Source organism: Pygocentrus nattereri, chromosome 18 (genome assembly GCF_015220715.1).
Source record: "Pygocentrus nattereri isolate fPygNat1 chromosome 18, fPygNat1.pri, whole genome shotgun sequence".
Lineage (NCBI taxonomy): Eukaryota > Metazoa > Chordata > Actinopteri > Characiformes > Serrasalmidae > Pygocentrus > Pygocentrus nattereri.
In genome coordinates this window covers 4,624,785-4,635,399 of record NC_051228.1, presented here as the reverse complement: position 1 = coordinate 4,635,399, position 10,615 = coordinate 4,624,785, and the positions used below count along the sequence as shown (strand labels likewise).

General features: G+C 40.5%; 2 protein-coding genes across 2 annotated transcripts; both read left to right on the top strand.

The window, feature by feature from the left end:
- Positions 1-272: 272 nt before the first annotated feature.
- LOC108433198 (trace amine-associated receptor 13c-like) lies at positions 273-1,295 on the top strand. The gene has a single exon (XM_017707638.1). It carries the CDS (start codon positions 273-275, stop codon positions 1,293-1,295), a length of 1,023 nt encoding a protein of 340 aa, XP_017563127.1.
- Positions 1,296-8,299: 7,004 nt separating this feature from the next.
- LOC119266007 (trace amine-associated receptor 13c-like) lies at positions 8,300-10,130 on the top strand. The gene is made up of 3 exons (XM_037547437.1): positions 8,300-8,394; positions 9,179-9,813; positions 9,928-10,130. The coding sequence occupies exons 1-3, from the start codon at positions 8,300-8,302 to the stop codon at positions 10,128-10,130; spliced, it is 933 nt and encodes a 310-aa protein (XP_037403334.1).
- The last annotated feature ends 485 nt before the right edge of the window (positions 10,131-10,615 follow it).

Sequence of the window (10,615 nt, the reverse complement as noted above, 5' to 3'; positions counted from 1 at the left end):
GGAGTAAACAGCTCCATTGCTCACACTTTGATGTTGTTATTATTATTATTATTATTATATATTTTTGTATGTATGCTGCTGTAAGTAATGATGTAATGTATCACTGAATACCTGAGAGCCTGACGTCAGAGACAAGTCAGCCACTCATGTGTCAGCGTGAGGATTCATTGTAAAGTATAAAGAGACATGACCAAAAGACGCAACTCCCAGTTCAGTACCACTGAACAACACGACTGGATCAGTTTCAGTTGGCAGACTGGTGTCTGACTGAGATGGAGAGCAAACACTATAGTCAAAACATCACAGTTCAGTACTGCTTTCCTTACATAAACTCATCTTGCAGGAAGGAGGTGCGAACAGGTCCTGCTTATATATTTCTGTTCATTTTTCTCTCATGTGTATCTGTGTTCACTGTGTTTCTGAACCTGCTGGTGATCATCTCCATCTCTCACTTCAAGCAGCTCCACACTCCCACCAACCTGCTCATCCTCTCTCTGGCTGTGGCGGATCTTCTCGTGGGAATGTTTGTTATGCCTGTGAATAACATGCAATTAATAGATTCCTGTTGGTATCTTGGAGAAATGGCATGCACTGTGTCTTTAGTGGTCAGTTTTATGTCAATATCAGGGTCACTCTGTAGCCTGGTTCTCATTGCAGTTGATCGGTACATTGCTCTCACTGACCCTCTGCTTTATTCCATGAAAATCACAGTTTGTAAAACTGTCTTGTTGATCATAATAGGCTGGTCATTTTTTCTGTTGTACATTTTAATCTATTTATACTCTCATGACCATTTACTTTCATCTGAAATATTCACTTCATGCTATGGAGAGTGTGTGATCTATGTTAAATATTACTGGATGTTTGTTGACCTTGTAGTTTGTTTTCTAGCCCCCTGCTCTGTCATACTGGTTTTATATTCAATCATTTTTAAAGTGGCACAACGTCAAGCTAAAGCTGTTAAAGCTGTGATGACCGGTGCCTCAAACAATCATGGAGCTCAATCCTCAAATGTTTCTGAAACCAAAGCAGCAAAGACATTAAGCATTACAGTATTTGTTTATCTTGCTTGTTATATACCTTATTATATAGGTTCTCTGACAGATAATAACCTGACCTCTTCATCAATGGTGTGGACTGTTTTTAGCTGGCTGATATACATGACCTCATCCTTTAATCCACTAATATATGCCATTTTCTACCCATGGTTCAGAGCATCAGTGAAGTATGTTTTAACTTGTAAAATATTTGTATATCCATCTTCAAGGTTAAATTTGTTCCCAAAGCATGTTTAATTTTCAGCTATTATGTCTGGGATCAATTAATAGCACCAAATAGAGATGATCATATATTCATATGCTAAATCTACTTTGCTGGTGCCGGTACACAAATGATATATGCTACATCTGGCATGCTGTAATCAGCATACAGTTGTAAAATATGGCTTTAAAGAAGGCTAAATGCTGACCTCACTGAATACATATAACTTGCACATTATCATGCTCCTGAATTTTTTGCACTTCATATATCCTGGTGATTAAGAAGCCTGGCCATTTTGTATAATCATATAGTTGTGACTGAGGAAAATAACAATGTACTACCATGAAGATGCAATAGAGGCAAACAGGACATAATAAATGATACATGTCACATGTACATGTTTCATTGATAATTGTCGATGCCAGCCACCCTCTACCTTTAAATGCACTAGGATGATGAGAAATCTAAAGGTCTAGTCGGAGAACGATGACTTTCAATAAATAAAATAAAAAACAAAATGAACTTCGTATTATTGCCTTAAACAAATGGATGTTCTCTAGGTCAGCTACAAGCATCTGGTGTTGACCTAAAACTGTTTACGTTAATAAGAGTAAATAATGATTGTCCTTTTTCTAACTGTGCCATTTATTTTAAAAGAGCTATTATAAATGATCTGCATTTTCAGTAAGAGTGAGATAAACATCACTGCTGCACTGTGTGGTCCTGATCATGATCTTGATATACACTGTTAGAAATAAAGGGACCATGCAGGTACATGATCGTTCATTTAAGTTTAATTATGTAAATGGTTTTCAATAACTTTTTCCAAAAGAACAATAAGAGAACAAGCGAAAGAAAAGAGAAAGAAGGTAAAAATGGAGAAAAAAGGGAAAAAATGAAGCAAAACATACAGACACATTTGCAGGCCCTTCCGTACATGACAATCACCAGGAACATAAGTCTATTATTGTTTGAAATAAACTATATGTAAAAATAAATGTAATTATTACATGCAAGACATAATGAGACCCACAACTGAAATCTAACTGGGGATCCACAAATATTACTCAAATGGGGACCACAACTGTAACATGGGCTCTTGACTATATTGCAACTGGGGACTCTTTAAAAAGTCCACTATAAGCCCAAGCCCAGATAAAACGTACACAGCCCAGTTAAAATCCACATGGAGCCCAAAAGTACATGTAAGCTGGGATTCATGGTGAAGGTGAAGGAGCTTCCTAAAGTACTGTAGAACAACATTATTTAAAAACAACATTTAAGAACAAATGGAAAAAGCTACAGAGCTATAGCAAGATTTTAAACAACTTTATATTAATAATATACACCAACACAATATACACCTATACAATCCCCAGACCTGAATCCGATTGAGCACATCTGGGACCTCATGTCTCGCTCCATCCACCAACGCCACGTTGCACCACAGACTGTCCAGGAGGTGGCGGATGCTGTAGTCCAGGTCTGGGAGGAGATCCCTCAGGAGACCATCCGCCACCTCATCAGGAGCATGCCCAGGCGTTGTAGGGAGGTCATACAGGCACGTGTAAGCCACCACACACAATACTGAGCCTCATTTTGACTTGTTTTAAGGACATCACATCTAAGTTGGATCAGCCTGTCGTGTGTTTTTCCACTTTAATTTTGTGTGTGACTCCAAATCCAGGCCTCCATTGGTTAATAAATTTGATTTCCATTGATGATTTTTAGGTGATTTTGTTGTCAGCACATTCAACTTTGTACAGAACAAAGTATTCAATGAGAATATTTCATTCATTCAGTTCTAGGATGTGTTATATGAGTGTTCCCTGTATTTTTTTGAGCAGTGTATATATATATATATATATTCTGGACCTAGACTTTCCATCATGCTTTCGGATTAAAGATAAGGAATGTAAGAGAGAAGCCAACAGTCATTCAAAGAGGCTGAGGGATGACCAGAAAGCAGCAGGAACAGTTATGTAGAACAATATGCAGGCTACATTTAGTTGAATCAGAACTCTTTTAAAACAACATCCATCCATTTTCTAGCCACTTCTCCCTCAGGGTCGCAGGGGGGTGCTGGAGCCTATCCCAGCGGTCAACGAGCGGAAGACAGGATACACTCTGGACAGGTCGCCAGTCCATCGCAGGGTAGACAGAAAGACACAGACAGTTTTAAAACAACATACTCTGCTAAAATTAAATATTACATACCATCAAAGGAAACAATGACTGGTGGCCCAAGGCTAAAAGACAATTGGTCTTACTGATGGGTTTGGTCTGGTCAGAGTCCACAAACTACTCTGCAATGCTGTCCAATTTATTGAAGCTTTCAATGCTAAGTGAAACAATATCGATTCCTCCATCTGCAAGATTCCTCACATTTAAAGGAATCAAAGGAAATGCTATCCTATACTAAACTACTTTATCGTTGTTTAATGATTTGTTTTAAGAGCATTGTGGCAAAGCAGCCATTAGGGGTGTACTTTGTGTACTTCTGGTGCCGGTCCCAAGCCTAGATAAATGGTGAGGGTTGCGTCAGGAAGGGCATCCGGCGTAAAACTTGTGCCAAAACTATCATGAGAATCACAAATATGATTGCCATACCGGATCGGTCGAGGCTAACAACGACCACCTCCGGTGCTGTTAACTGCCGGGTTAACAACGACCGCCTCCGGTGCTGTTGACCAGCAGGGTGCCGGTGGAAATTGGACTACTGTAGGTCGAAGACCATCAAAGAGGAGAGGAGGAAGGTGGGTTAGAAGACAGCGAGAGAGAAGGAAATGCAGGAGTGTGGAGGTTAGAGTAGGGACTCTGAACATAGGGACAATGACTGGTAAAGGCAGAGAGCTTGCAGACATGATATAAAGAAGGAAGGTAGATATTCTGTGTCCAGGAGACCAGATGGAAAGGAAGCAAGGGCAGGAACATTGGAGGTGGATTCAAACTGTTCTATCATAGTGTAGAGAGGAAGAGAAATGGAGTAGGGATAATCCTAAAGGAACAGCTTCTGAAGTGTTCTGGATGTAAAGAGAGTGTCAGACAGGACCATGAGCCTGAAGTTGGAGGTTGATGGTGTAATTTTGAATGTGGTCAGTTCATATGAACCACAAGTTGGTTGTCAATTAGAGGGGAAAGAGGAATTTTGGAGTAAGATGGATGAAGTGGTAGATGGTGTCCCTAGAGAGGAGAGATTGGTGATTGGTGCAGACTTCAATGGACATGTTGGTGAAGGGAACAGAGGGGATGAAGAGGTGCTGGGTATGTATGGTGTGAAAGACAGAAATGTGGAAGGTCAGATGGTTGAGAATGGAAATGGCTCTGGTGAACACGTATTTTCAGAAGAGGGAAGAACACAGGGTGACATACAAGAGTGGAGGGAGGTGCACACAGGTGGATTATATCCTTAGCAGGAGATGCCACCTAAAGGAGATTGGAGATTGTAAAGTGGTACCAGGGGAAAGTGTAGCAAGGCAGCATAGGGTGGTTGTCTGTAGAATGAGATTAGAAACAAAGAAGAGGAAGAGAGTGAAGACAGAGCCAAAGTTTAGATGGTGGAAGCTGAAGGAGGAGGATGGTTGGAGGCAGTTCAGGGAAAAATTGCAACAGGCCCTTGGGGGCAGTGAGGAGCTACTTGAGGACTGGGAAACTACAGCTAAGGTGGTGAGAGAAACTGGCAAGTATGTGTTGGGTGTTTTGTCTGGTCAGAGGAAAGAAGACAAGGGAAGTTGGTGGTGGAATGAGGAAGTCCAGGAAAGTATTCAGAAGAAGAAGGCAGCTAAGAAAAAGTGGGATAACCAGAGAGATGAAGGAAGTAGGCAGGAGTACCATGAGGCTAGTCGCATAGTGAAAAGAATGGTGGCAAAAGCAAAGGCTCAGGCCTATGATGAGCTGTATGAGAGGCTGGACAGTAAAGAAGGAGTAAAGGACTTGTATCGTTTGACTAAACAAAGAGATAGAGCTGGAAAGGATGTACAGCAGGTTAGGCTGATAAAGGATAGAGAGGGAAATGTACTAGTGAGTGAACAGAGAGTGTTGAGTAGATGGAAGGACTACTTTGAAGAACTAATGAATGAGGAAAACGAGAGAGAGAGGAGGACAACGGGGGAGAGATAGTGGATCAGGAAGTGCAGAGAATTAGTAAGGTGGAAGTGAGGGCAGCTTTAAAAAGGATGAAGAATGGAAAGGCAGTTGGTCCAGATGACATACCTGTGGAGGTATGGAGATGTTTAGGAGAGAAGGCAGTGGACTTTTTAACCAGGTTGTTTAACAAAATCCTGGAGAGTGAGAGGATGCCTGATGAGTGGAGAAGCAGTGTACTGGTCCCCATTTTTAAGAATTAGGGTGATGTGCAGAGCTGTAGTTAAAGAGGTATAAAGTTGATGAGCCACACCATGAAGGTATGGGAAAGAGTTGTTGAAGCAAGGCTAAGGTGAAAGGTTCAGATCAGTGAGTAGCAGTTTGGTTTCATGCCCAGAAAGAGTACCACAGATGCAATTTTTGCATTGAGAGTGTTGGTAGAGAAGTACAGAGAAGGTCAGAAGGAGCTACATTGTGTCTTTGTGGATCAAGAGAAGGCTTATGATAGGATGCCAAGACAGGAACTGTGGTACTGTATGAGGAACTCAGGTGTAGCTGAAAAGTATGTTAGGGTGGTGCAGGACATGTATGAGGATAGTGAGACAGTGGTGAGGTGTGCAGTTGGAGTGACAAATGGTTTCAAGGTGAAGGTAGGGTTACATCAGGGATCAGCTTTGAGCTCCTTCTTGTTTGCAATGGTGATGGACAGGTTGACAGATGAGGTCAGACAGGAGGCTCCATGGACCATGATGTTTGCAGATGACATTGTAATCTGTGGTGAGAGTAGAGAGCAGGTGGAAGATAATCTGGAGAGGTGGAGGTTTGCACTGTAGAGGAGAGGAATGAAGGTCAGTAGAGACAAGATGGAATACATGTGTGTGAATGAGAGGGAGGCAGGTGGAAAAGTGAAGATGGTCACTTTTCTTTTTTGAAGAATAGAGGTCATAAATGTGGATGACTTCAAATATCTTCATAAAATCATCAATCCATGTCTTTATGAAGCTCGCTTTGATAAACATGATGAAGCCATGATAAACACAATGCACCTGATGTACTAAGCCTTTTGGATGATTCTACTTGCATGTTATGATGCTGGTGCATGAGCCTAATCACAAAGTTTATTGGTCATGTAGATGGAGGAATTAAAAAAAAACTTTTAAACTCCTTTGCCTAACCAGTGAGCAGTAAAACGGTGGGGCTATGCACAATTCACATGATAAGCTGCTGCCATTTCATATTGCATTCACATCAAGGCACATTTCATGCCTCACTTATAATCATATGTACATCTGGCTCTCTGTCCTTGAGAACTTGCATATAACTCTCACAAGCCAAAAGACCCCCACATGCAGGAGAACACAGAACTCATTTGAAGTAAAAAATTAGGCCTGTGTAATTGTGATATGCCTGGTTCTGTTTAGTGTATATTTCTTCACACACTTCATGCAAGCATGTTTGTTGATAAATAATAACGACAAAAACCTCTTAGTAGTATGGTCTCAAAATGACCACAAACATGACAAATGTTACCTGCATTATTAAAAATCCAGTTTCTGTTGCAAAGGCCTAGGCTGCCAAGGACCTCTCTGTCATCTCCCACTGCCTATACAGCACTGCACCGCTGCCCCATGCTGGACCTTGCAGGTGGTGGGCCCACATGGTCTCTCCACATTGCCTCTTTGGGCTGAGCCCGGCCGGGTTACGTGGGCTGTCTGGCCACCAGGTCCTTGATGAGGGACGCTACTCCCCGGCCTGGCTCCAGAGGTAGCTCCCGGTGACGCTCTCCTGGGCAGGGTACGCGATTGTCCATGACCATTTGTCATGGAAGGTTTTCGGATAAAGGCAGTCTGGGTTTTCACTCCAGACCTGTTCGTCCTGGGAGACCCTACCAGGAACATATTGCTCCTGATGACTTAGCTCTGAAGATACCTAGACCAAAAAAGACCCCAGTGTAGTAGGGCTACAACACTGGGGCCTCTGGCTATAATGCAAACAAGGACCTGTTGAAAAGTCCACCACAAATCTATGCCCAGTTGAAACCCACACAGCCCAGATAAAACCTAAATGAAGCCTACGTGGACATTTAAATGGGAAACATGGCAATGATGAAGGCACCTCCTATAGTACTTAAGGACAGCACTTTTGAAGAACACTTGAAAAGAAAAAGCAACAGAGCCACAGCAAAGATCTTAAACATTGACATCAATACATTTGTTTCATAAATATGCAAGTGCAATGTTCATAGAATAAGAAATAGACATTCATTGAAAGTTTTCCATCAAAATTTCCAGATGAAAATTTTAGTCCAGAAAGTGAAAATTCTCCTATGAATTAGTTCCATCTGCTTGGCTTTTATAATAATAATAATAATAATAATAATAATACATTGGATTTATAATGCACTTTTCATTTATAGTAAATCTCAAAGGGCGCACAGTATAAAACATTGATTGAAAGATAATAATCAAATAATACTAATAAAATATGATACTTTGTTGTCCATATGTCCTAAAAACATATGTCTTTAGTCCTTTTTTAAAACAATCAGTTGTCTGAGGCTTCGTCAGATGGTCAGGCAGGGCGTTCCAAAGGCCTGGAGCTGAGGAACAAAAGGCACGGTCACCCATGGTAATGAGTTTTGTTCTGGATGGAAGAAGATGGTGGAGATAAACAGAGCGAAGGGCTCGTAAATGTATCTGTGATATTAGCAGTTCATTTAGGTAAGAGGGAGCTTGGCCATGAACAACAATATTTCTTTTCTAACAATATGACCTGTGAAAAGTAGGACAGAAATAAACATCTACAATTTCCACACAATAACTTGGACGAATCTGAACTCTTTTGCAAAAATTCAATGTGTTCAGATGAAACAAATGTGTTTGACTATAATTCAACTCAAGGTTAAATGTATGAGCCCAAGAACACCAGACCCACAGTGAAATATGAAAGTTGCAGCATGTTAGGATGCATAGCAGCAAATGCCTTGGGGCAGGGGTGCTCAATGCTGGGCCTGGAGATCTACCACCCTGTAGAGTTTATCTCCAAGTGCAGGTACTCAAGTCACTAGGGATCTAGCTATGCTGGATCTGAACTCTCCAGGGAGGTAGGTGTCCAGGGCCAGGACTGGGCGCCTCTGGTATGGGGGAATTATACAACATCATGAATGGAGTGACTTACAGAGAGATATTAGCAGAGAATTTAATTCATCAACCAAGAAACTGAATTTGAGGAGGAAAAAACTCATCAAAATTGAACCACAAAGTTGAAATGGGCAAAACTGTATTAGAAATAAAGTCCTAATGTCTTAAATTCCTGGTTTAAACTCATCTTTGTTTATGCTTATGAATACCTATTTTGTTGTTCCTATTTATTTATGCCAAGTCAGAAAACATTGCGTGCTCATATAAAGTGGTTATGCACTCTGTAATTATATTCCTCTTTTTCTACACTGTATGACTAAATGACTAACCAGGAAATTACCCATAGTACACTGCAGTAAACAGCTCCATTGCTCACACCTAGAATGTTTTAATGTTGTTATTATTATTATATATTTTTGCATGTTTGCTGCTGTAAGTAATGATGTAATGTAACACTGAATACCTGAGAGCCTGACGTCAGAGACAAGTCAGCCACTCATGTGTCAGCGTGAGGATTCATAGTAATGTATAAAGAGACATGACCAAAATACACAACTCCCAGTTCAGTACCACTGAACAACACGACTGGATCAGTTTCAGTTGGCAGACTGGTGTCTGACTGAGATGGAGAGCAAACACTATAGTCAAAACATCACAGTTCAGTACTGCTTTCCTTATATGAACTCTTCTTGCAGGAAGGAGGTGCGAACAGGTCCTGCTTATATATTTCTGTTCTTTTTTCTCTCATGTGTTTCTGTGTTCACCGTGTTTCTGAACCTGCTGGTGATCATCTCCATCTCTCACTTCAAGCAGCTCCACACTCCCACCAACCTGCTCATCCTCTCTCTGGCTGTGGCGGATCTTTTCATGGGAATGTTTGTTATGCCTGTGAATATCATGCAATTATTAGATTCCTGTTGGTATCTTGGAGAAATGGCATGCACTGTGTCTTTAGTGGTCAGTTTTATGTCAATATCAGGGTCACTCTGTAGCCTGGTTCTCATTGCAGTTGATCGGTACATTGCTGTCACTGACCCTCTGCTTTATTCTATGAAAATCACAGTTTGTAAAACTGTGTTGTTGATCATAATAGGTTGGTCATTTTTTCTGTTGTACATTTTAATCTATTTATACTCTCATGACCATTTACTTTCATCTGAGATATTCACTACATGCTATGGAGAGTGTGTGATCTATGTTAAATATTACTGGGTGATTGTTGATCTTGTAGTTTGGTTTCTAGCCCCCTGCTCTGTCATACTGGTTTTATATTCAATCATTTGTAAAGTGGCACAACGTCAAGCTAAAGCAGTTAAAGCTGTGATGACCCGTGCCTCAAACAAACATGGAGCTCAATCCTCAAATGTTTCGGAAACCAAAGCAGCAAAGACATTAAGCATTACAGTATTTGTTTATCTTGCTTCTTATATACCTTATTATATAGGTTCTCTGACAGATAATAACCTGACCTCTTCATCAATGGTGTGGACTGTTTTTAGCTGGCTAATATACATGACCTCATCCTTTAATCCACTAATATATGCCATTTTCTACCCATGGTTCAGAGCATCAGTGAAGTATGTTTTAACTTGTAAAATATTTGCATATCCATCTTCAAGGCTAAATTTGTTTCCAAAGCATGTTTAATTTTCAACTATTATGCCTGGGATCAATTCGTAGCACCAAACAGAGATGATCATATATCCATATGCTGAATCTAGTTTGCTGGTGCTTGTACACAAATGATATATGCTACATCTGGCATGCTGTAATCAGCATACAGTTGTAAAATATGGCTTTACAGAAGGCTAAATGCTGACCTCACTGAATACATATAACTTGCACATTATCATGCTCCTGAATTTTTTGCACTTCATATATCCTGGTGATTAAGAAGCCTGGCCATTTTGTATAATCATATAGTTGTGACTGAGGAAAATAACAATGTACTACCATGAAGATGCAATAGAGGCAAACAGGACATAATAAATGATACATGTCACATGTACATGTTTCATTGATAATTGTCGATGCCAGCCACCCTCTACCTTTAAATGCACTAGGATGATGAGAAATCTAAAGGTCTAGTCGGAGAACGATGACTTTCAATAAATAAAATAAAAAACAAAATG

What these genes read in the sequence shown, in the direction of transcription:
- LOC108433198 (XM_017707638.1), top strand. Translation starts at nt 273, where the DNA reads ATGGAGAGCAAACACTATAGTCAAAACATCACAGTTCAGTACTGCTTT.
- LOC119266007 (XM_037547437.1), top strand. Translation starts at nt 8,300, where the DNA reads ATGTTAGGATGCATAGCAGCAAATGCCTTGGGGCAGGGGTGCTCAATG. An exon ending in GAGTTTATCTCCAAGTGCAG is followed by an intron (nt 8,395 to 9,178) that starts GTACTCAAGTCA and finishes CTCTTCTTGCAG; the next exon opens with GAAGGAGGTGCGAACAGGTC. An exon ending in AGTTAAAGCTGTGATGACCC is followed by an intron (nt 9,814 to 9,927) that starts GTGCCTCAAACA and finishes CTTATTATATAG; the next exon opens with GTTCTCTGACAGATAATAAC.